Here is a 26918-nt window from a genome sequence, read left to right as displayed (position 1 = left end):
CTTTTTCTACAAATCTCCAGCTTGCCCCCTGATTCTTCCAACCTCCTCCATTAGCCCCTACATCCTGACTTACCTTAGATCAGGTGGCTCTTTTTAATTCAGTCTAACCTTCCCCTAGCATCCCCAAATGTCTGTACCAAGCCCTAGTTTAGCAGAAATTATCTTATTCCTCTTTTTCCTTAGTTCTTCGCCCTTCTCCTTCCTTAGTCCCTGAGATCATGCACTGGGGAAGAGATGAATAAGGGTCTCTATGGGTCTGTACTGCTGAAGATACATATTGCAGTCTCAATGTCATTGTTTCTTGTTAATCCCTTTGGGTGGATGGGAAAGTAACACTGTTCAGTCCTTTTTGTTTCTTCAATTAAAAAAAAGGCAAATTATGAAACAGGATGAAGTTACTACAGCCATATCTAGCACATTTAGTACAGTTGAATAACTTTTCCTGTATTTTTTAGGTTAGTGGCTTCAGACTCTAGTGAAAAGTTATGGGTCTTTCTGCACAGGAAATAACAAGAAAAGACAAATTTACAAGTGAAAGAGAAATTAAACTAAGTGAGGGAAGCTGAAAGTGAATTTAAACTGAATACCTCTTTCTAGGTTGTTTGTTGTTTATATAACAAAAAGACTAAAATGCTGTGTCATACAAGTTCTCCAGAATCAAGTTATTTTTCTTTGTACTCCTCAAGCCTGCCAGCACTTAAATTAGTTGCGTCAGGGCACTTTTGGTTGGTTGAGGGGGCCATTTGGTTCAGTTAGCTATTGACCCAGGTTAGTTTTAATCTTTCACTACTTCTAACTCCTTGATCTGTGTTTCTCTGTAAATTGGGGTTACATTATATTTAATTGGGATTAAAATAGTCCCTCCCTCAAGGATATTGAAATATGTGGTTTAATAATATTGGTAAAGCATAAGCATATATAATTGTTTTTTGCTTTGCTGTTTAATTGAGCCCTACTTGTTTCAGGAAATGGGGTTTGATGGTTAGTGCAAGCATACTAAGATGACAGCGATAGCTGTACCGATATCTAGCTATTTTTATCATGGGTGGCCTAGTACAGAAGTTAGGACAATCAAGCACTGTAGATACCAGAACCAAGAGAGATGATTATCAATAACACCACAGGATTTCTTTGTTAGTGCTTTTAAGAAATGCACCCCCTCCCTCCCCCCCCTTTTCATTCAAATTCCAATTCACACATTTGTTTATCCCTGTTGGCTGATTATTTGGCCACAGTAGTTCATAATTGATCTCTTTTAGATTGTAGTATTGTAATTCACTGTACTTCAATATAGGCCAAAGGTTCATGAAAGAGCTACAGGAGGGACATAATTCAGTAGCCCAGATCCTTAGTGGGATGTGATGATATATTTCAACCTACAAAAGCATCCTTAAGGTTACCATGCTTTGCTGTTCACTGTCACATTATATTATTCAAGGGTCTGATAAGAAGTCCTAACTAGAAGTCCATAGGAGTGTTCCCACTACACCAAATTTTACAAAAACAGAAGACCATTGTAATCTGAAGAGTATCTGACACTTCTCAGCAGCAAGGCCAAGAACTTAGGGACTCCTCCACAGATGAAAAGGGGGGAAGATTCTTCCTCTTGCATCCAACCATGTTGTTAAGACTCTTTTTAGTATGGCGTTTTCCAAAGACAGCTGACATGTTGCTGTGAACTGTAAGAGGCTAAATCATGGAACAACTTAGCAAGGTGCTTCTGTTTCTCTAAACAGATCCTATCATTTCCAGTATCATATATGCAATCCCTCATTACCACAGTGACAGGAACTGTTACACCTGTATATTGCTGGTAGAATAATAGACAATTTTTTATTTGTACTCTGACAAGTTAAGGGCTATTGAAGTAAATTCAAGCAACATGCATTAAATTTAGATTCTATTTATATTTCCTTTTGCATTTTTCCTGTGGAGTTCCTATTAAACTAAAACATATGAATATTGTTCCAGTGAAGAGGCTGTAACATGAGTTACAGCAGTAAGGGTCTGTCCAAGCACACAAGGGAAAATGTGGTTTAGTACATGCTGCCCTCTAGGGGCCATCTTCTTATCTACTCTTAAAAATTACCATATGCATTCAAGAGCTTCCAAAACAGTTCACCTTTTTAAAAGCCCAGGTGCCACTCTCCTTGTCCTGTAGCATCTTGCACACTTGCAGCTGCCTGCTCAGTCCCCCATCTGTAGGTGTATTTGGCAGTTGAAATAGGTTCTTTTAAATCCTGGGCCACGAACAGGAAGTGCAAGAAAAGACGGAGTCTCAAGAGATGATGCAAAAAAGTAAATGTGATGCAAAAAACTAATTATGTTTTTTAAATATTGCATAAGTAAATGTGAAGTTTAGTAACATTCTCCAAGTTTGTATTAAATATGTTATTCTGTGATCATTTAAACAACCAGAAATATTACATGTTAACAATACAGAGTACTACAGTATCTCGATTTAAAACAGATTGTCTTACTGATTTTTTTTCTGCTTAAATATATATCTAGTTAATATTTCGAAATTTCTGAGATTATAAAATATGTAGCTCAGTCTCAGAGAGCAGGTATCTCCAAGGAATATGAGCGAAAACTAAGAAATCAGGAATCTGCGTTCCAATGGTATATAATTCCCATTTCCAGTTTCTGGTCATGAAAGACTTCAAAGATTACAGACTTTAAACTTGTCATAGATGAAGGATTGAATATTGGATTTCAGACCCTTGTATTGTTGAGTAAAGAAGAAAATATTTTGCCGTAGCATCGATTTCTTGTTTTAGATTGTAGCTGTTCGATATTACCAGTTTGGAGTGTTAAGATAATACTCAGAAAGATGTAGCGGTGGAAAGATAATAGATGAAACAGCTGAAGGAACATAATAAATGTAAGTTGTTATCACTCTTAGCAGTTTATCATACAGTGTTCCCAGAATATTAAGCATCAAAATACACTGGTGTAGACGTAGTAAAGTTTTCAGTTTTTATTGTGTTCCAATGACAAATAATTGCCTTGTTCTTTTGTTTATGGTAGGAGTACCTGTCTCAAACACTGATTCTCCACCAGGATGCCAGCATACCCTAGGGTGCCACAAAATCATTTTAAGGATGTCATGGGATGCTGCACAATATTAGTACTTAAGTGTACAAACACTTGCACAGGATTCACTAGATAAACCCAGAGATTACAAATAAGAATCTAGTGTCAAAAACATTTCTGACCTGCTATTTTCTTTCTTTGTTCTTCACTTATTATTTTTCCAGTGTCAAAAAACAAGTGAAAGCAAAGAGCTAGTATTTCCCAAGGGATGCCTTCAATTGTTTGATGGGTGTCTGGAGTCTAAAAAGCTTGAGAACCACTGGTCTAGAATAATTTCATAATTCACCTAATTAGAAATGGATTTTTTTCATAGCTTATTGTTTTCTGTTACTTGCATATTTAGCAATCCTCTTTTCAAAAATATTCTTCTGGCCACTCCTGCTCTTCAAATTGTCACGGTTTTTTTAGAGAGAATAATACTTCTTCATAGTTCCTGTGTGCACTAGCATGCATGCAGATCTGAAACCTGTGCTCCTCTGTTCGCAGCTTGCATAATATCAAATTTAGAGATTGCTTGTCAAACTAAATGTTGGCTGAGTTTCCTAGGAAACTCACGAAGATTATTTATAAAACTAACGATAGGCATAATAATAGATATAATAGTGTCAGTAGCTCGTGATTATTATTTTTTTAACTTTACCAATCCAATTGCTTTATGTTCTTTAATTTTCCAGGGAGCTAAGCCAATTAATTTACAAACATTTTCATATATTATCAGCATTCCCAGCAGTCCATTCCTAACATGTGATGGAGTCAGTTGTTCTTATGAAATCTCATGCCTCTGAACCAGTTAGTCTCTAAGGTGCAACCCTGTTCTGCTTTCTGTCAGAGAAACATGGGAGTTTACATGTTGAATCCACCCGACGTTTACCATCCTGTCGCTGAGAGTAGCCAGAACCAAGTTTCTTCAGGTATGAGGAGCCTACAATAGGCAGATGTGACATAACTTGCTCCCTCTGAAGGTTTTTGTTATCCCTAGTAGTAGCAGCCTTACTGGAGGGCAAACCAGGCGACTGCCCAGAACCCCACACTTTATAAAAATAAAAATTAATTACACTGAATATTTGTATTATCAATATTGTATTAAGATACTTTCACTGCAGGTTCATGGATAGGGCGAAGTGAAATTGAAATAAAAAAATGTCCGACCTGCTTATAGATCATCAAAATTCAGCCTCTAAAAAATGGCTCTCTTGCCCAGGGCCCCAACAACCTTAAGGCCACCACTGTTAGTGATTTTCTTAAATTTAGGTGCAGGGCATTGCATCCCTTCCCAAATTTGTATTAGTGTTTTATCAAATAATTATGAATATTCTTATCTGTAGAAATGCCCAGCTGAATCATGCTAAGTTATTGGCCTCAGTAAAACCCTGTGGCAGAGTGCCACAGTCAAATTGTCATGTGTAGAAAAAAGTGTTACTTTTGGTCAGTTTTGAATTTCAAGTTAATTGAACGTCTTCATTTTCTTGTGTCATGAGATAAGGAGAACAGAAGCTCATGATCTACATTCTCTGTACAAGTCACTCTTTTATATACTTTAACATGTTCCCCACTTCTTCCCCATCTACATTTAGGGTAAATAGTCCCCAACTTTTCAGCCCCTCCCCAGATGAAAATTTTCCCATGTTCCTAATTACTCTCCCAATCCTTGCCTGAACCTCCTCTGATTTGAGATGATTTGACCCACAGTGCATGCAGGAATGCAGATGAAGATGTAACGCTGATTTTCAGATAATGGTGAATGATATTTTTTATGTTATTCACCATTCCATTGCATATGCAATTTTGTTTTTTAGACTGCAGCTGCCCGATGAACAGAAGAATTCATAGACATTTCCACAGTAATGGCTGGGCCCCTTTTTGTGATGATATGCCTACTTTCAGAACCCTAGAAAGTATAAAAGTAGCTCAGGTTGTTTCCATCTACTGTGAATTACTGGAAATTGGAACATTGTCAGCCATGTTGCTCATCATCTGTCTGGATTAGGCTCCTCTGAATTCTTCACAACCTTTTCTGGGCTTGACTACCCAAAGTGATTCTGTGTCATCTGCAAATTTTGCTACCTTAATGCTCACCTTCATTTCCAGATCTTTAATGAATTTGTTTAACACAACTTAAATCAAACTTTAAAACCTGGAATAAGAACCAGAGATTCAGGAACTCGACTTGAATGACCAGCATAGGCTGAGTCATTGCCTGTCAGCAGAATAATCAAGAGAAAACTCGACAGGGAGGTGTGGTTCATTTGTTTGATTTTTTTTTTCTTTTTTTCTTTCCCTCCTGCTCCTCTGTTTCCTCTGAGTCTCTCCTGCTGACCTTAGCTAAACATTTTGCTGATAATGTATATCAGTTTTTTAAAAATCTAGCTTGCTCTCAAATAGCATTGACTGCAGGGATAATAGTAGGAGAAGCAGTAAAAATTTAATCACTTACCTCCATGCTCATTAAAGTGAATCAATTGAGAGCAGATAAGGCTATTTCAGGGTAGTTGTAGCTGCTATAATTAAATATATGTGATAAACATGAGTTTGCAGGATTCATATCTAAAGGCATGGGAAGTTTATGTTGGGTTTGAGTTTTAATTTGTCATTATTTTGCAATTATACTCTCTTTATATAGGATTAGATAGTGATATCATAAACACTAAGCTGTGTCCTCATACTGGGATAATTCAAAAGGAAAAGTGGGGGTTATGAAAGAGAATACTCATTTAAAAATCAAATATCTGAAGTTATAGCAGTGGAAAAAACAATCAAAAGTAACATTTTATATATTGTATTTTTTCCCTTTAAATTTGTCTCCGTGGGAAACTGTTTTGAGCATTACATACAAGCTTTGGCAGGGTGGTTTTTTTGCAAGCAGTCAGTGTGTGTGAACCCACTTGTTTAACAGTGAGTCACACTGAAAGTCAAGAGTTCACCATTTTTTCCAGTTTCCCACTGCAATGAAATATATTCCACAGGCACACCCTTAAAAATTAGGAAAGGAGGGGGGATTTTCCAGTTAATAACGAAACCTTGATTACATTATAGTATGTTGAACCATTCAATGAGGGATCCCTGCCAAAGGATGCACACCCAATAACCAGCTAGAAATTAAAGAAAGAAGTCATTTAGGCAGTCCCTGAAAATAAGATATCTAGGCTCAAATAAGCGAATTTAAAAATCCATAGAACAGGGATATTCAAAGGGCAGGAGAGAAACCTACATATTGTAATTACTTGTATAAATTCCAAGTCATATTATTATCATATGCTCATCTCCTTATGTTATAAAACACTCTTTGTACATTAGTAAAAATTAAAATAATTTTAGAAGTTATGTGGTAAAATTAGTCATTCGCTTTTTTGATGTTTCTAGTGCTTCTTTACTTGTACTGTATGTGTTTTACTCAGCAGGAAAATGCAAATAAACAGTATAGTTTCATTTCAATTTCCAGTCAGTTTTGCTCTCCAGTTGTGTTTTCATGTGTCCATTGCAAATACAGTAGGGAATTGTTTGAATCTGAAGCTGCATGTGTGTTAATGAAAAATTCAGTTAACATTATTCTACACTTCTTTTATAGAATAAACCCGTTCTTCCACCTGTTTTAACCAACATGCAAATTTTAGATCTAAACAGTGCTGCACACAAATACATAATATCCTGTCAAATTGTGTAGATGTATAGGTTGTTTGCAAAATCCTTATTTGCCTTTATCCTATTTGGTTGTTCCCAAGTGTTGTCACTGTGTATCAATAGGAAGTATTACCATATTTTCTTACATACAGCATGGCCCAGAATAAGACGAGCAACTTGTTTTTGAAAGGCAGAAAGGGAAAAGGTTTTTCCAGGATGATGGCTGCATAGAGCAGGGACAGGGCCTAGACTTTAGCTGATTTACACTCCCTTTCTTGCTCAGCTAAGATTGAAGTATTAGGTACTGCTGAAGACTGGTCTGCATGGGTAGTCTAAGATTGTGAAAAGAGCTAAAGAGTCTCCATGGCTGTGAAATAGGAGAAGAGAGACCAGAAGGAGCTAGCAGACAGCAAAACTGCCCAAAGAAACTAGTGAGCTAGTTGATTGGTGGAACATTAAAAAGGAGAGACGATCCTTAACACCTGCTAAATAAAGAAAAATGATCCATTAAGTCTGTTGACTCCCTGAACTGCCTATATACTAATTCCACTACTGCTGCTGCCCTATGGAACAGGAATCAAGGCGAGGTGCTTCTCCTTCAGGAAAAAAATCAGCTTCCTCCTTAAGATGCACAGCACAATTTGGGGGGGCTTATTTCTTGGGGAAAGGTATATATGGTATGTGAAGTATTAAGGTATACTGAAGCAAGGACTGGTTAATAAGAAGTTGGGTACAGAATACATATACTCAGTGAAGGTAAATTATTTAGGTTTTAAACATGAATCTGTCCTGCATTAAATGTGTAGAGTCTAAAACTTGAAAAGGTCACAAAAATTATATTGTATAGTATTCAAGATTTTGCATGACTAATTGGAGCTGTGTTTTTCTTCTAGCTTTCTAGAAAGAATTGACAGTGTCAGTATGGAAGACTACACACCCACAGATCAGGTGAGTAAAACTGAAGGTGTTATGTTCAATACTGCAGTAATATAGCTAGCACTATAATATTCCATCTCAAGCAGGATAGAGGATTGGCTGCAGAAGAGAGGGCTTTAAACTGGGTTTAACAGGGGATGGAGACAAAAGGCCCCTGATAAATAAAGAGCAAGGTAATTTGGATAAATGCTTCTTATGAAATGGATTCATCATAAGGCATCTTAACAAATCTATAAGAGATACCTGAAGTGTTTATATACTAATGTAAGGCATAGGGGAATAAGCAGGGAGAACTGGAAGTCCTAATATGCACGCAACCTTGCGACCTAATTGAGATTACTGAGATTTCATGGGATTATTCACACAACTGGAAGATTGATATGGATGAGTACAACTTGTTTAGGAAGAAAATATAGCCAGTGTATGAGGAAAAGAAAGGTAGCATACAAGGTGAACAGCACTTTAAAATAACTAATTATCCCAATTACCTGACCTGGTGCTTACTGTGGACTTTAATTACTGTGATACCTGCTAGGACAGTAACAGTGTGTTATCAGTCCAATAAATTTTTGGTATAGACAGTGGAAAAAACACTGGAGAGAGACTTGATTTGCTGCTTAGTAGTAACAAGGAAGTGCATGAGAGCCAAAAAGTGGAAGGCAAGTTGCATGCCATTTATCAGGAAATCATGAAATGATAAGAGTTCATGTTAAGAGAGAAAGGAAGGAGGGAAGGAAAGAAGGAATTCAGACAAGCAAATTGTATGAAGTTCACAGAACTGGTGGACAGGAACCCATGGGAAGCAAGTCTAAGGGAAGACAGGAGAGAAGGTTGTTCTTTATAAGACGGTATTAAGAGCACAAAAGGATGCAATCCTGATGTGAAAGAAAGCTAGAAAGAAAGCAGAAGCCCTGCTTGGCTACACAGCTCTTCAATGACTTGAAACTCAGAAAGCAATCTTACAGAAAATGGAAAATGGCCATTTTACGAAAGAAATGCATAAGGGTATATAAGGACAAAATCAGGAAAGCCAAGACATAAATTGAGGTACAGCTAGCAAGATACATTAAAAGCAACAACAACAAAATTTTTAATAAATGCTTTGAAATAGAAAGAAGGCCAAAGAAAGTTTATGTCTTTTACTGAACAAGGAGGAGAAGCTAATAATGGACAGTGTAAAGAGGGCTTTGGTATTTAATGGGTTTTTTTTTACTTCAGTCTTGACAAAAAAGGTCCACTGTCAGCTGACAAGCACAGTTACCAGCAAGGATAATGACCTTAGTGGGGGGAAGAACAGGTTAGAGATTACCTAAAGGAGGTAGATGTTTTAAAATCATCAGGGCCTGATGAGATTCATCCTAAAGTATTCAAGAAGTTTGCGGAAGTAATTGCAAAAATGGCTATTATTTGTGGAAACTCATACAGGTCAGGCTGGGTTCCAGGAGCCTGGGAAAAGGCAAGTACAGTGCCTGTATTTAAAAAGGAAAATGGGAGGTTCTGTGGAGTTAAACTGGTCAGCCTAACTACAGTACTTGGAAAAATACTGGAGCATATCATACCACAGCTTTAGCAAGTACTTTGATACAGTCTCCCACAACACTATCATGCATAAGCAAAGGAAATGCAGTTTGAAGCAGGGATAAAATATGGCCTGTAAGCTGGATCCAGCTCAGGGAGCTTTCCACGGGTCTGGAAATTTGGTGGCATGGCATGTGGTAACAGTGTTAATTGTCTCAGCTCCCAGGGCCACAGAAATTAACGTTGCTGCACTCATCTACTGCCAAATTTCTGGACCTATGGGGAGTCCCACAGGCTAGATCCAGAGTGTGGAGCTGTGTCATTTGGCCCTGTAGGTCCGAATGTTGGTGGCAGGAGGACCAGCAACTGCTCAGGGCTGGATGTTGGGTATCACTCTTCTCTGTGAAAGTGTGGTAAGGTGACACAATAGACAGCAGGCAAGTTGGAGCTTGATAAGTTGGGAAAATGGTCTAAAATAAACAGAATTAAATGCAATCAGGAAAAAAGTACTATGCTGATGAAAGAGCAACCAAATGCACAAATACAAAACATGGAACAACTGGCTAGGCTACACTGCTATAAAGAAAGACTTGAGGAGATACAGTGGACTGCTGGCTGAATATAAATAAACCATGCAGGACTGAAAAAGGCTAATTCATAGCAGTGTCATGTACAAGTGACAGAAAGTAATTTTTCTACTCTGTTCCCCACTCTGGAGGCCTCACCTGGAGTACGTACAGTGTTTTAGACACTGCACTTTCAGGAAGACGTGGGCAAATTAGAGAGTCCAAAAGAGGCAGCAAATATGGAGCAAAAAATATGACATGAGGATAGATTAGAAGAATTGGGATGATTTAGTCTGGAAAAAGGAAAAAATGGTAGGTGATTTGATAACAATTTTCAAATGCAAAAAGTGTTGTACAGAGGATGATGATCCATTGTTCTCTTTGTCCACAGAGGAAAGGACAAGTAAAGAGGCATTAGGATGGACACTCGGAAGAATTTTCTGATTATTAAAACAGTCAAGAATTAGAATAGATCAACAAGAGAGATTATGGAATTGCATCACTGAAAGTTTTTAAGTGCAAATTAGACAAGCCTTTGTCCATGGTGGTTTAGACAAGGATGATCCTGCCTGATCAGGTGCTTGGTCTAGATCAGGGGTGCTCAACCTCTGACCCAGGGACTAAATGTGGCCCACAGAGCCATTGCATCTGGCCTGCAGATCTCCCCACAGGTCAGAAAATTGGGCAGTGGGGGAGCAGTGGCCATTAATACAGCCACCCTCCCCACTGCCAAATTCCCAGACCCCAGGCTTCATGTGGTAGCTGTGCCCCCTCTTCTCACCCCCTACCAGAGCCAGGCCATGTCCAGTTCCCCCCTAGGGCTGGATCGGGGTCGGGCCATGCCCCCTTCTTCCCTCCCCCCAGCAATTGAACCAGGGTTAAGCCATGCCCCCTTTCCCTCCCACAGGGATGGGTTAGGCCATGCCCCCTCCTCCCTCTGCAGCTGGATCGGGGTAGGGCCTTGCCCTTTTTCCCCACCACAGGCCTTGGTTGGGGCTGGGCCATGCACCCTCCCCTTCCCCAATGTCTGGATCAGGGCTAAGCAATGTTCCCTCCCCCTGAAGGGCCAGGTTGGATCCAGGTCAAGCCCCGTTTCTACCCTGTAGGCCTGGGTTGTGGCCAGGTTGTCCCCCACCCCTGTCCACATGGCCCTAGGGCAGGTTGCGTCCACCCTGGGCTCCAGATTGGGTCCACCAGCCAGATCCAGCCCACAGATGGACCAGGCACTGCCAATCTGACCTGTTGGGCAAAAAGGTTGAACACCACTGAACTGAGACACTCCCAGCCCTGTTTTTTCTATAACTTGAGACTCACTGCCTTTCTGTATATAGAAAAGCCAGAGATCTGCAAGGGCTTCCTATAAAAGAATGCAAGATGAAGCAGCTGAGGTGGTAGCCTGCCCAGTGTATTTGTTCATTGAGTGCTGCTTTGCTGAGACAGAAGACTGCTAGAAAGGATGCCTTGTATCCTTCCCCTCCCTCCCAACTATCACATATACATGTTACCTATGGAAAAATACTAACTTAGGCTTTGTGTAAGAGATTAGCCATAGACCACTGACAGCCATTCATTTCTACCAGTAGAAATCCTCTGAATGTCTCTGAAATCCAAGCTAGGTAGTGTGTGTGGGTGGCAATGTCATGAACTCAAGCCAGGAAAGCCCTCCCCACCCCAGTTCCTAGCCCTGCAGGCTTTGCCACCTGACGAGGGAGCAGCAGTGCAACCCCCCCAACACACACACACACACGCATGCACGCACGCACACACACACACACACACACTCTCTCTCTCTCTCGCGCTCGCTCTCTCTCTCGCGCTCGCTCTCTCTCGCGCTCTCTCTCGCACTCTCTCTCTTCCGCTTACTCTTCAAACCGGGAGCCCCAGTCTGGGGAACAGGCAGAGACCAGAATCAGCTGTTCCTCCACCCTGCTCACTGGGAGCAAAGTGGAAAAAATAACAAGGAACAAACCTCCTGCCCCCCAGCCTGGGACTGGTCTGGGAGCAGCTTGAGAGGCTTTGCCCTGCTGCTTGAGTCATATCCCAGACCAGATTAGAGGAAAGCATACTGGCGTTTGTTGTTGTGAGAGTTTCTCTAACAGGAGATGGTTGACACCTGGAAGACCTTTCTTTTGGGGGAGGCATGTTTCCCTCAGAGAAATTGAATGAACTCTTGTATGCTCATAATTTCTACTGGGAGGGCAGCAAATCTCCCAGTAGAAACATAATGCCTGTATGTGGCCATAGTTTTACTTTGAGTCATAGCTGCAGCCTGTAGGTTATTGTATCTTTTGCACCACTGTGATGTTGAAACAAGTACTTCTGTATTTCCAGCTAGACCTGAACACTTTGGATTAAATAATGTCTGTACACAAATGCATCTTTTATAAACTTGCAGTCTAGGATCAAACTTATTTGTCAGTAGCTCCTGGAGCAACGTTAAGCCTGTTGTCCCTTTTATGCAATCTTTTAATTCTGTTTTCTTAAGTTACCCGTTTTCATGTCAGTTTCACAATTTTTTTCCAAATGCCTTGATGCTACCTCTATTCAGCCCTGTAATGACAATGCTTAAAGTATTTGTGCTAACTTTGATTGCAATGCTACCATATTAGGATGAAGCCCTTGTCTGTGGCACCACATATGGCAAGGGTATGTTGATGATCCTGTAGTCAGAATGGCTGTCCATTCAGAAAGCTTCTCTCCTATGTAAACTGCTTCTCATATTAGCCATTTTCATTATATGTATTATAGTAATGGCTAGAAGCCCCAACTGTGATTAAGGGTCCCATTACATTAAGTTGGACATAAAGGTAGTAAAAAGAGAGTGCCTGCCTGTTCAGAAAAGCTCACAATCCAAATACATGCAGGGAGTGGAAGGTGGAAAGTATGGGCACATTTTACAGATGCGTAACTGAGGTGCAGAGAGATTTAAGTTACTTGCCAGAGATCATACAGGTAGTCTGTAGCAAAACGAGGAATAGAATTCAGGCCTCCCAAGTTACCAGTCCAGTGCTGAACCACAAAACCATAGGGATGCTCTGTAAGGCCATGTCCACACAAGCATGGATGTTTGCTTCCCCGGGGACAACTATCAGCAGGACACCTTGTGCTGCTGCTACTTGTCCCTGGGGAACACTTGTGCTGCACGCCCTCTGGGTTACCCCGGGGTGGGGTAGGGAAGGCTGGGGCCAGCAACTGTGCTGGCCCTAGCAACTTTACCTGGGGTCCCAGGGGCCTCCTGGGGCTGCAGCAGCGGTGATCCTGCTGCTCGGAGCCTGGCTGGCAGCCAAAGTGGGGCTGCCCTGTGTACACCACTCTTTGTTTGCGGGGGGGTTTGTGTGGGGGTTTTTGTGACCCCTGGATATCCAGGAGTCAAAAAAACCCCTCACACTGCTCCCTTGCAGTGTGGAGAACAGCTGCATGTGCAGTATGTGGCACCGCAGACATGTCTGTAGCACCACATAGCGCGTAGCTGCACTTGTCTGGATGCGGCAAAATTCCTGAAATACGAGATAGTGAAAAGTAATTCTTCATTCTGGTATTTATAAACAATATTTGCGAGGTAAAAATCAAAGGGAAAAATGAGTACAAAGTAGGAATGGGATATGTCAACAACCCGTTATTAACACTGTCTGAGAAAATGGTGATTTTGGACTTGGAAATGCTTGTTTCAGAGAACATTAGCCTTAGTAAGACATATCTGATCAGTCCTTAGAATCATGACCTGACATCTACCTCAAGATTCCTCTCACCACTGGAGAAAAATGGGACAACACACATCTTCCTCTTTGGTTTCAGTGTCTTTACATACTTAAGCCCATTTGTTCCTCTTGAGCTTCTCTCTATAGGTGCAGTCAGTGCCAGTAAGTTTATTGTTGGTGAAAGGGATAAGGAACTCCCTACTAACACCTCCTAAAATTTTCTCCTGTGTAAAGGAGTCTTGGGTCCATTTTGTCTGAGAGGTTCTTACCTCCACTCTTGCAGCAGTTCTTTGATATGTATCACGAAGAAAACGTTTGTGCTAACAAAGCATCTTTTTCTGTTTCCCATGAAAAGATGCCTAGCTTTGGTTGAGAAGGAACCATTCAAAATAACTATTTTCTTTCTCGTTCTTGCAGACATCAGGCATTTTTTGTCAATAGGCCAGAATAATAACAGAACTCAAAAATATTCCAAAGTTGGATTTGTGCTACTTAGCACAGTGCCTGATTTATTGGTGGAACTGCCTGGTAACAACTGTGGCAACTCTAGTGATGGGGGATGAGTATAGAGAATTGAGATAGGATGATTTCAGGACATGGTCCCAATGTTTCCCTTTTTCAGCTTCCTGGGGAGGAATGGGACATCTCAGCTTTTTTATTTGGGGGGTGGGAACACACACACACACAGACACACACGCACACGCGCGCACACACACACGTCATAAAATTTCCATCACACCTCAAACCACATTAAGAAACCCACCCACCTGTTCCAATAAACTCACCCGCTTCCTTGCACCCTCGCACACCCACCCACTGCCTTTCCCTAACCCAATCACAGTTCCTTAGTTCAAGCCCCGGTTGGGGTTTACAGTCTCAGTTCATTCACAATCCTTGTCGCCATCGATGTCACTGTCACTTCTGCTGATGATGATCCTGTTGTCCTTCTTGCTGTCTCCAGGTCCAGTTGCCTCACTGTCCTCTCTGCTTTCTTTTTCCACTTCCGCTCCCTGGGGGTCTTTGAACAGCCTGTGCCACATGTCCCTTTTCCAGGTGGAGTTTGCTGCATTTTCTCCATCCTCTCCCACCAACTTCCAGTAGTAGGACTGGAGTTCAAATGGACTTAGAGCTCTCTTAGCTCACAAAAGTTTGCTGGGCTCTGTCGTACAGCCTCCCAACTCCAGAAGCTCATCCCACTTTCTTAGGGTAACCTATAGGGGACAGGAACTTCCACTACTCCCAGGAGGGAAAAGCAGAAGGGGAGGAAAAATGAAGATGGGGAGAAAAAGTTTTCACTCCAATCCTAAGAAAGCATCCTTCTGCTGCTGCCAGCAAATACAGTTATTCGAGTGGTTGAAAACATAGAAGTCTGTGCAGCAGTGCTGAAGATTCAGGGTTCACCTTGATGATGATGCAGGGTGAGGGGGTTACATTAGAAATTACATTAGAAAGTCAAAACACAGACAATGACAGATTGACAGTTGTGCATGCAACCTGATTTGTTTCCTTCTGCATTATGATAAAAGCTTCAATTATTTGGTCATATACTATGTTTTCCATAGGACACCTGGCTCATTCCATGCACAAAGAGACAGAACTAAAGTTACCCAGGCAGTTTTCTAACTTTTGAGTGCTTGACTTTGTTGCTCACATAATACATTTAATATCTTTTATGTAAATTAATTACATTATCCACATCACAGATTTCAGAAAAATGTTTAAAAGTCTATATATCTGATGTCCCCCTGCTTCTGCATATTCAAGATTCTGGTCAGATTTAGTTATAGTATTTTATTCTTCTATCAACTGTATTTATCATAAACATATACATGCTTATACACTGGTCAGATTTTATGTTAATTAAATTAAGCATGAAAGGTTTTAATCTAAAGAATTAGTTGTACTTGTTAAGAAAGGATGCAAAAATGCTATTGATTTTTTTTCTATTTTCTTATTCCAGGACCTTTTAAGATGCAGAGTTTTGACATCAGGGATTTTCGAAACAAGATTTCAAGTAGATAAAGTAAATTTTCAGTAAGTGCATTAGTAATAAATTATGATTACCGAATCACACTAGTTCTGGAACATCTGATTCAGATGTTTCACCTCATCCTTTATATTGTAGGCATGGTATTTCTTACAGCTTTTGTCTTCATAGGACATAATATAACTGGCTTTTACTCAGAGAGGGCAGAAATTGATAGAAGCATCTCCTGATGTTTTGGGGTTGAGCTGTTATTTCTTATTAATTCACTGTTAATGTTTACTTCCTTTCTCTGGGCAACAGCCTGCAGACTCTAGGAATAATATTTACATGAGTAAGCGTTTGTATAGTTGGGCCCAAAGAATTAAACATGCTCCTTCTTCTGGAGAATCATGGTCCCTGGAGTTTGAGTATTTATGTTGCATCTCAGTGGTTTTCAACCTTTTTTCATTGCAGACACCTAGAAAAATTTGAGTGGAGGTGCAGCCCCCTTGGAATTGTAAATGTGGGTATTCACATACTTTTGATTGATCATAGTCATTTTTTCGCAGACCTCTTAAACATAGTCTGCGGACCCTCAAGGGTCCGTGACCACAGGTTGAAAACCACTGTTGTATCTCTATTAAAGTGTATATAGTTTTCTACATACTCCTCATTGGGCTTATACTGTATATAGTATAAAATAATATTATTTTAGAGCAAATAAGTGTGTCAACATGGCTTGGGCAAGAATTTTACCTGGATGCTTCCATTTATTGGACAGGTACCACTAAATTTTGTAATCTGAAAGCCATGTCTGTTGGATTGTGGTATATCTAAGCACATTGTCAGGCTATTTAAACCCAACCACAAGTTGTTCTAAAGGCTTAAAAATCTACCATCTTCGTAAGAAGAGTTTCGTTTTCTTTAGGAATTCAGTACAATGCGCTGTGCAAGACAGAGCAGATTGAATTTTACATCTTGATGACGCTGAACACAGTTTCAGGAACCCCCTTTCTCTTCAGGGAACATTTTATTGCTGATGTTCTCCTTGAAGCTGTCAGACTTTTTAAATTGCACGCTTCATGTGACTTTCCCAGTGCACCCAAGTGATATAACATCCTATGGCTTTTTAACAGCATGTTTGATGTAGGTGGCCAGAGAGATGAAAGAAGAAAATGGATTCAGTGTTTTAATGGTGAGTAATTTCTCAGTTCTGCACCACATTTGTAATCTGTATTTATTTTCTACTACGAGTTTTTTAATTTTTTTCTTATTTTTCACTTACACTGAACTTAAACAAATCGGTCCCATTAAAATGTAAGTGCTTTTAATTACTTTATCAGTTTGGTGCTCCTTCTTCACTTTTACATTTCTTTATTGAAATGATGTTTAAAATAAAAACCTCATTTACATGAACAGATTAAAATGGCATGTGTTTTAATAGCAAAACCCAATATCACAAATATTTCTTCAACTCTGTGTTATAATATATATTTTGGAGAAGTCTGGGGAGCCATTGTGTGGTTGTGTTGAAGTATTACCCTGCTGAGTTTGTTTGGGGTAACTAAAACATTTTGCGGTCTCTCTCTTTTCTTTTGTGTGTCCCCAAGATGTCACAGCTATCATTTTTGTTGTGGCCTGTAGCAGCTACAACATGGTAATAAGGGAAGATAATAACACAAACAGACTACGGGAATCTCTGGACCTCTTCAAAAGTATCTGGAATAATAGGTAATTATTAAACCTCTTGGAAATGGTTACCTTAATTTAGTCACTAGGAAAATTGGTAGTTAGCACTTCATTTTTCTAAGCATTCTTCAAACTTTAATTGGTTAAACAGTAAGATAAATTAAAAGCAAATATATATCAGTAGCTCTCTAGTGCAGTTACATATATTTAAATTAAACTACCTTTCCTTACCATATTAACATTTGACAGATAAATATTTAAAATAAAACAGCCAGTGTACAGGTACACAATGGAATACAGTGATACCTTGCTTATGAATAGGCCCCATTGCCAAGTACTTAGATTTGTTGTTTAGCAGTACTGTTACCATATTTGTAAGTGATAAACTTGCTAACCAAATAACAGTTTGAATAGAGACCTAATTCAGAATAAGGGCAGCATTGTCAAAATGATGTGCAGTGTAAGATAATGAAAATTATAAGGAAATGTCCATCATTATGCTGTACAACATGCAGTGATTTCCAGATGCAATAAGGAAGGATTTTAAGCACAAATACCTGTGGTTCAGTGTCTCAAAAAATGGCCTGGACATTATTAGCACAAATGTGGGTTAGGCATCATACTCACTTGCCTCAGGCCACTGTAAGATGTAGGATACTAGTATGTTTGAACTATTAGTCATTTCAAATACAGCTGTTAGAAAAAATGTACAGAAAGAGTAAGTGATCTCCAATATTTCTCCATTGCTTTACAAGAACTACATGCATACTCACCCATTAGAAAACTCTAGTATTTATTGTCTGAGTATAATGATTTTAGAAAGTGCTAGCAATTTTATGCCTCGCATAAGTGTTTCCTATCTTGACATCAGTGAGTTAATCAAGAAAACCCTTTTAACTTGTTTCTTTCACCAGTGTCTAACATGTATTTTTAAAAGTTTATTAACCAGTGCAGGTGTGAGTTGAAAATAACTGAAATATTAGTTTACTTCACTTATTTTTCTTTTAAGATTAACTAGACTACACACAAAATCATCAGCTACAGAGATTTCTGTTGATGTGAAATGCTTGCATGATAAATGCACTGCAAATAGCACCAACATCTGGTTTGTTTTTGACAGGTGGCTACGGACCATTTCTATCATTTTATTCTTGAACAAACAGGACATGTTGGCTGAAAAAGTCTTGGCAGGGAAATCTAAAATTGAAGATTACTTTCCTGAATATGTGAATTACACTGTTCCTGAGGATGGTAAGCTTTTTTAGCTGCTGGAATTTAAGAAGCAGGTGTAATCCTTGTTTTCAACAAATGCCACAGAGCTCTCAGATTCTTGAACTGACTAGTGGTGCACCACTGTGAAGAGATATGGCACATGCACCAGTACACACCAAAGAGAAACTTACCTTCAGGAAGGCCTCTTCTTTTATCTGAGTAGTAAACTCTGAGGAACAGATGCTGCTCCAGTAGTATGTAAACAACAACAGCTGGACAAGGTACCTGATACAGGTACAGTAAAACATCCCTGCTCTGCCTTCAAGCAAGTCCCAGCGTTGGCAGGCAGTAAGAGAAGCTGCTTATGGGAACAGACCCATAGCAAGCATGGGTTTGCTGCAATTCTGGGCTTCACTGTACACTGTATTCAGCAGTAAGGGAGCCAAAGATGGTGTAAAGGCACCTATGCACAGTCTCTCTTCTCATCCTCACCTCTCCTCTAGATCACACATTCCCCTGTGCTCTTCTTCTGTTTTGGCAAAGCTTTCTGTGCTATTCATGGAAGTGAAGCACAGAATCAGATGCTTGCTTTCCTTAAGATCTACTCTTTGAACAAATACTAAGATAATATTCACTGACTGTAGATCTGGCCTTCCCAGCCATGTAAGAGCAGTTTTGTTATTTGATGCATTCATAAATGTGAACCCAGGCATCTTTGTCTAATAAACACCTGGAAAAACTGAGCAGAGGAGAAAAGTGTTAATAACTACATAAAATATGAAATCTTAATGCCAGAAAAATAGGCAAAAACTATTTTTATATTTTAAAGATATATTTTGTGCTTTAATTAGCAAAGCTATGAACAGAACTCAAAGTAACAGAATGTTTAACTGTTGAGTTGCTGTTTTCTCATTTCACTTTTGTTCCTATACAAAAGCCACAAGTTTGTTCCAATAATCTTAAGTATTTTACAGTGAAACCTGTTCTGGTTTCTGATGGGTTACTGAAAGATCACTGTTGTGAGAAAAGTTATGTAATTTTTTAAAAGGACATTTCTTTTTAAAGAAAAGTGTGCCCTTTTGCATTGATTATGTTATTTAGAAGCTAAACTACTACATATGTAGCAGCTTTACAGACAGGCTTGAGGGGCATTTCATAGTAAAAGAAATCTGAACAGTTTAGCCGTTCTTTCTAATCACATTTTACCAGATTAAATCCTTGTATGTATGTCTATTCGTGTGAATAAAATGTTGGATGTAAGAAAGAAGGTGCCAGAGCTACCAACTGTTTAATATTTGATGTGATCAATAGCACCATAAATAATTTCCCACTTTATTCATAGCTGCTGCTCTTAAAAGGTATGGAATATTCAGAAATGTATTAAGATGCTTATTATACAGTGTCTTTACATTTTAAAATACCAATTGTGAGTATACAGTAGACAGTTTATGTTTTTAATTCTTACAGTAATGACTACCCTTTACTTACTAAATGTTTAAAATAGCTGATTATTTATTTAATTTATCTGATGCGATTTATTTTTAATAAACAGCAACACCAGATGCAGGAGAAGATCCCAAAGTCACAAGAGCCAAGTTCTTTATCCGGGATGAGTTTTTAGTGAGTAATTTTAAAAACTTGCATCTTGCAACATCACAGAAAATTCTGTCATTAAACACAATGGGTTTATAGAGGTGTGGTGGCATTGCCAAACAAAGGTAGAAGAGTCTTCCAGCTCTTTCCTAGGTCTTCTCAACCATGCATTTCTTAGCCTTTTTCAAGTGTCCAATGTGTTTATTTCCCTGTTAAAGAATGGTAAATCTCAAACACAAAAAATCCCAGGTGCCAAGATCCATGTGGTTTATCAGTGGGAAAGCTGGAAAGAGTCTACTTTGGAGCCAGACTGCCTTCCTCTTTCTTCTTGTTCTCCATTGTGCACACATCTGCAGTAACCCAGACTAATATTCCTATTTCTGGATAATGAGATTTTTTTTCTCAATGTATCTATAAAAGCCAGTGCATAACACACATTAATACCCCTAAGCTGGCTATACAACTAGCTTATTGTCAAAGTTAGTGCCATGCTGTCACAGGGTTACTGTTAGAGAAAGGTCTGTGTTTTAGTCTGTCAGATACTGGACACAACAAACTGAGCTGTTTACAAAACTTAGCTGTTTGATAAGCCTCTTACTTAGCCAATGAAATTGCCATTTTGACAATGTAGCTTGATTTAAGTGCTGTAAGGCACACAGGGGCAGAGGTTATATATGCTTATATGAATCTTGAAAAATATAATAGTGTTAAATATTCATATCTTTAATACATCATTAGACAACCTCAGAGAAAAAATGCTTTCAGTGGGACAGTAGGCAAGTAAGGCTGGGATAGCACTTCTGCATTACATTTTAAGTAGTTCTGAGGCAATTTAGAAAGAACAACTTTCAGCTTTTTGTGAATAGAAGGATTTTGTTATATCAATGGGCACTTTAATGCACATTAGCCTATTTTAATGCACATTAAAGTGTCACTAAAAACATGCTGTACACTTCATGCACATTAAAATAAGCTAATGCGCATTAAGCATCACTTAAAAGCCACGGGGCATTTAAACACATGCATTTGTCTGCTCCAACACGCCAGAAATCCAGTGTGTCAGAGCAGACCCGATGAATCGAGTCTGCAGAGCACACAAACTGATACACCCAGTGCTGCGTTGCACACATTTGTGTAAACAGCAAAATGCACATCAGGCTGAGAAAATGGCGGTGGTGCACTTTGAAACTAAAACACCTTTGATGTGTTTTAGTTCAAAAGCGCACTACCACCATTTTCTCAGCATGGACACACATTTTGCCATTTATACAAATGCACATGATGTAGCGACAGGCACTTTTAAGAGCACTCAGTGCAGGCTCATGCATATTTTCCTAATAGCTCACAATGGAGGGCAGCTGTACATGTATACAGAGCTTGGAGCATGAAAATTGACACGCCCCAGCAACCTTCCACGTCATATGTATCAGCATCACTGCACATCTCCACGCTGAAAAAATGGCAGTGGCATGCTTTGAAATAAAACACATTCAGTGAGTTTTATTTCAAAGCGCCCCGCTGCCATTTTTTCAGCTTGGGTGTGTGCAGTGACACTGATACATGTGACACGCGGGCACTTTTAATTAGCACAGCTCTCTAATTAAAGCACCCAGCGCTGTGTCCCACAAAACACGTAAAAATGCCCAGAGTTACTAGATTTAATGTGCATTAACTAAAGCGTGTTAATGCATGTGTAGACATACCTAGTAAGAGCAAAGAAACACACTGTACCAGTGGAGTTTGGTGTTTCACAGATTAGAGAAGAGACCCAATTTCTTAAGGAATGAGAGAAAAAGAGTTTGATTTGCTTTTGCTGAGTGGTCTCACTGCCTCTAGTTACATTTTTCTTTCCAGTTGTTTTTATAAACAATCCAAATTTTTTTTCTTGTCCTGCTGTCTTCTGCTTTCAAAGACAGTTCAGGCAAATCTACATGTATTCTTTTGCATTCATGTGTGCTGGGTTGGTAATCCACTACAACTGCACCTGGTGCACTGCAGCTCCAAAAACTCTCCATCTGCTGACCCTGATTGGGGGCCAGTTGTGTAAATAAAATGCAGACTAATTAAATAATTTTAAAAAGTATGTTTAAATGTGAACACGCCTCTATCTTGCATTACTAACATGTACCAGCAAACATCAGGCCTGATTTTTTCTAAGGTTGTTGCCCATCTGTAGTTCTTCCAGTGGAAATTCAGAGGAAAAGTAGGTTATGAGCATCCTATATATGAAATAATTGACTAGGGCACAGCAGGATATATGCTGTTTGGCTCACCACCCCAAAGCCAGATGGATCCAGCTCTGTGAGTTAAGGTCAGGTTACATGTTCAGTCCAGTAAGATAGCCTTATGACTTTGCAAGCACAGCATTTATGCCTTCAGTGTTTAGGATTCTCCAGACTCAAACCCTGATGTTCTATATGCAAGTTTCTGCTACTGTGCATGTTTTGCTTTGATACACCTCCATTATATGAATTGGCCTTACAGAAAGGCTAGCAGGACAAATCTCATTCATTTGGATTTTTCTTTTTAAAAATCTGAAAAATTCACTACTGGAATTGAAGCAGCTACTGTTTGAATAAATTGAGAGGAGTTCCAAAAATGGAATGATTTGTTCCTTTCAGAAGAATCCTAGCCAACTTGACCTGTGTATAAATATAGGCAGCCAATGTGAAATGCGCTCTTGCAATCTACTAAATTAAAGCATGAGGTCTTTTTTCCCTGAAGTAGGCATTCACTTGTATTAATACAAGTCTAATATAACTCCTTAGAATATAATAGAGTATTTCCTAAAATGAGAAGGTTGCTTAAGTGTCAGAACACAGACACACAAATGTAACTGGATGTTCCCCACATATCCTGGTGAACTGCCTGCTTTGTACTACACATTTTGGACTACACAAGCATTGTGTAAGATAAGCACAATGCAAATAGCTCAAAGTGACAGAGCCTTGGGCTTTGAAGGAGGTGGATCTGAGTTGTGTCCCTTGTTAGCACTATAGAAGTCATTTGGCATAATGTATGGAACAGGGAGGTGTGAAGCTGTAAGTGATCATAGGGGATTTGAACTGCTTTGAACCCTTGGTGCTGAAAGGCCACTTTGTCTAGGTTGGAGAGTAAGTAATAAATGCAGAGGTGTGTGTATTAGATGCACACATTTAGTGAAAGAATCAGTACTTAAACTCAAAGAAAAAATAACCCAGTGCCCCATCTGAACAGACTCTAAACTGTTCACTTGCTAGACAGATCTAGTCCGACCCCCTGCCATGGGCAGGAAGGAGCGCTGGGGGTGGGAGGGGTCATAAGACCCCAGCAAGGTGCCTATCCAGTCTCCTCTTGAAGATGAAAATCACAACACATTGAGATTGTCTTCCTTGAAGGAAGCATGCCTGAATATATAAATGGAAGCAATTGAAATACCTTTTAGAGGCAGCATGAATAGGTATTTTTAGATCAGTAACTGCAAAGAATGGAAGTGACTTGGAAGTAGTTTGAACAGTCTAGTCCTGATCTCTGCCAAGGTTTTTGTACAAAAAGAAAAGCCTTAATGAAAGAGTGCAGGGAGAGTGGAACTTAAGTTTGGGTCCAAACATTTTCTTCCAGAAAGACAAAAAAAAGCTCTGATCAGCTAGGTGTTCTCTGCTTGTTCTCAATGGATTATTATGGCTCTGCACTTTGTAAAAGTGATGAAATATTACTTATCCTGGATATGTGAAAGAACTGTGAAGCATCTAATATATGTAATATAGCATATATAAATTTAATTTATATTTAATATACAGATCTACATTACACTTTTTGGTGCATCTGTCAGATTAATATAATTAATCCCATGCTCATAAATTAGGGTTTGCCTCCATTGCTTTGGGACAGACAAGTAATCTCAGCCAAGCATGGATGGGAGCAGGTTGCACATAGTTGGATGAATGCCACAGTGAAAACAGAAATGGAGTTTGACAGTGATTATAGCTATCTGATGTATTACATATCAACAATGCATCTATGTAAAAAAATATATATTGTTCAACATTAATGTTTCATCCGACTCATTTTGCAGTCATAATCAATACAGGAGGAACAAGTTACCTATCACCTGAATCTAGTTCCAAAATCAATATTTATCTCTGACAGGTTAACCCTTGGGGCCTATTTTTTGGTGTACAGTTAATGAGCACAAGGGAGGCATGGACATGGAACACTTGCAAACTCTCTGAATTTAGTTAAAACTACACAAAATAGATCCTCCAAAACAACCACTGCTTTTAATTGGCCTAGGCACTTAATCCATTTTTAAGCACTGTAATTTGCCAAATCTTTGGCTCTTATTAGTCCTTTAAAATTACCTCTCTTAAAAGTTTGATCCTGTGTAAGAGCAATTACTATATTGAAAACAAACAGACAATATGGAACATTAATCTAAAGACAGAGATGGGTAAATCTGCCCTTTTATTTTTTATAAACTGAGAAAATATGCCCTGGTAACCTACAGTATGATTCAGAAGGGAAAATATAAAAATACTTTTACCTTTCATAATCTTTCATTTGCCCTTAGAAAAGATCCAAAAAGGCCACTAATAGTTTTCTCATTGACTGAGTGGAAGAAGATTATTTTAAATGATTCCTCTTTTAATCTGACATTCTTGTTTCTGGATTTCTGTCTACTAGTGCAAGACAGGGAAAACCACAAAGCTTGTGAAGGGCAGGGTTTGTGGTCGCTGCTAGTAGTAGGGAATGCAGTGTTTCCAAATCGGACTGCCCCTTTTTTGAGTTCTCTAAACAAAATCTTTGGGGGGAAGAGGATGCTTCTTTTTTCATATCCATTCAGTACTTGACTTCTCTGCTGAATGCAAATGTTCAGCAGTAAATCGTGAGGATCCCAGTCCATTTTCTAGTATATACTGTCCACCTGTAAAACCAATAAGGTAGGCCACCAGTTGCCAGTGAGTTCTATCAAACAGATAATTGAAAATGGTAAAACTATTTGGGCAGACCCTCTGGCCATGTCTACGTGAAACACTTTACTGTGCAGTAGACTAATCTACTGTGCAGTAAAGCATCACTGCCTACACACACAGGCACTTACCACACAGTAAATTAGTTTGCTGCACAGTGAAGGCAAGCAGCATTAATTCCAATGTAGACATGACTTGTGTTGTAAATGGGGCTAATCACACTATCTTTTAAACTACTAAGCTGGACGTGGAGAGAGAGCATATTTTTGTCTGGTATAAGAGCAGCTGTAGAAAATTGATATAATTGTAAACCCTTGTAAACTACAATTGGGCAACTTAAAGCATCTCTTATAGTGAAGAGATTTTTGCATGTGCCCAGTAAGGGAGATTGTGGAAATTAAGCCCATGCTTGGATGCTTCAGAGCCTGAGAGCTACCAAAAATTGAGGATGAGAAATGGAGTGCTTTTTCCCTTTTTTAAATTTGGAAGTAAAAGTTCCAGAAGTGGCTGCACGCAGCCCTGTTGTCTCCTTCATTGGCTATTTCTGTATTAATCACAGTCATTTTATGTCTACTTCGGGCTTTCCTTAATGCTTTTTCACTGTAGTAACTTATCAGTGACATAATCAAGATATCTATTTAAATGTAGATACCTAAATGGGATCCAATTGCCAGCACCTACAGTATTAGTAGTTTTAGTAGCCAGGATTAAAACTTCAAAACAAGCAATTGAGAACTGAAATTTGGTTTAGACTGGATTTCCTCCCTTTGCTTACCAACAGCTTTCCCGCTAAGACACTTGATACGTGTATATCTACTTGACTCATTTATTCAGAATATGCCAATGCAGTATCTGGCTAGTCAAGCAGACATCTCTGAAAACTGGCTATTATTTTCTACATGACACAACCTCAGAGTACATGTGGTTACTGGAAGGAGTAACTCCTGTGTACACAGCCCTGAGGAATCATTCCTTACTGTCTCATTTTTTCTGCAGAGGATAAGCACGGCAACTGGAGACGGCAAGCATTACTGCTACCCCCACTTCACGTGTGCAGTGGACACAGAAAACATCCGCAGAGTGTTCAACGACTGTCGAGACATCATTCAGAGAATGCATCTTCGCCAGTATGAACTCTTGTGATTGGGATCACCGTGGAGCCTGTGGTTTTAAATTCTTTGCTCCTTAGTCTCTCTATTACCCCACACAGGGTGGAAGAATATATTATAGAAATGTCAGTCCCATCAGTTTGTTTACCTTGATTATTTAACCCTTGAGCTGATTGGAACCAAGTTTGGGTTTCTTTTCTTCCACGCTTTTTTGGGATTATTTGTGTGCTTTATTTTGACGTGCCACTTCTTTATCATTCCACTAAGCCCTCTGGCTACCTCTCTTTCCTTAGGTTTTTTTTCCCCCTTAATTGAACATAACCTGCTAAATTTTTCAAGCAGGTTAATGTTACTTCAAACTGGTATCTCTCAGCTGGATGACACTAAAGTCATAACTATCCCTGTGTGCGGGTTCCTTTTTTTTAACATGACATTGAAGAGTACTTGATAGGTGAAAAAAAAGAATAATGCACTTTGTATCAGGTTATTAAATACTGTTGAGGAAGTATACACACAATGTAGCAGCACCACAATATTTATTACTCTGTCACAGTTTTTAGCATTACTGAGTTGCAGGTCAACTGATAAAGTGACCTCCTCTTTTAAGCCGTTACTGGCATAGGAAGTAGAGTAGACAATGAGAGGAATAGTGAAGATAAGCAATTTTTCTGGGGTTTTGGGGCTAAGTGTCTCTGCACACCTCAGGCATTTGAATTACAGCTACTTTTTCAGCCTATTGCATCTAGGCAGAAAAATTACCACCCTCAGTTCAGTTATTTGTGCTGTCCACAAATGATCCTCTTAGTTTAGATCATTCTTGGACAACAGTCCTCTCCCCTATATATATTTTTTGTTTTACTGCTGGTTTATTATATTGTACAGACTGTAAAATGTAATATTATTTTGTACAACTTTATTGAAGAAAAATACTTGTAGAAGATCTTTGTGCCTTGATTATGGCTGTACCT

General features: G+C 39.2%; 1 protein-coding gene across 1 annotated transcript in view; it reads left to right on the top strand.

Annotated features, from left to right (window-relative positions):
- Window positions 1-26871, top strand: part of GNAL (G protein subunit alpha L) — a 222239-nt gene extending 195368 nt beyond the window's left edge. Inside the window, exons 6-12 of the mRNA XM_019525230.1 lie at window positions 7608-7662; window positions 15393-15466; window positions 16535-16593; window positions 17009-17129; window positions 18208-18338; window positions 19852-19919; window positions 25838-26871. Coding sequence (XP_019380775.1) covers window positions 7608-7662; window positions 15393-15466; window positions 16535-16593; window positions 17009-17129; window positions 18208-18338; window positions 19852-19919; window positions 25838-25984 — 655 coding nt within the window. The 3' untranslated portion in view covers window positions 25985-26871. The remainder of the gene's footprint in view (window positions 1-7607; window positions 7663-15392; window positions 15467-16534; window positions 16594-17008; window positions 17130-18207; window positions 18339-19851; window positions 19920-25837) is intronic.
- The last annotated feature ends 47 nt before the right edge of the window (window positions 26872-26918 follow it).

This window comes from Gavialis gangeticus, unplaced genomic scaffold (assembly GCF_001723915.1).
Source record: "Gavialis gangeticus isolate Ggan-Ray unplaced genomic scaffold, GavGan_comp1, whole genome shotgun sequence".
In the NCBI taxonomy this organism is placed as follows: Eukaryota; Metazoa; Chordata; order Crocodylia; family Gavialidae; genus Gavialis; species Gavialis gangeticus.
Note: the sequence above shows the minus strand (reverse complement) of the source record. Positions and strands in the feature narration are given on the sequence as shown.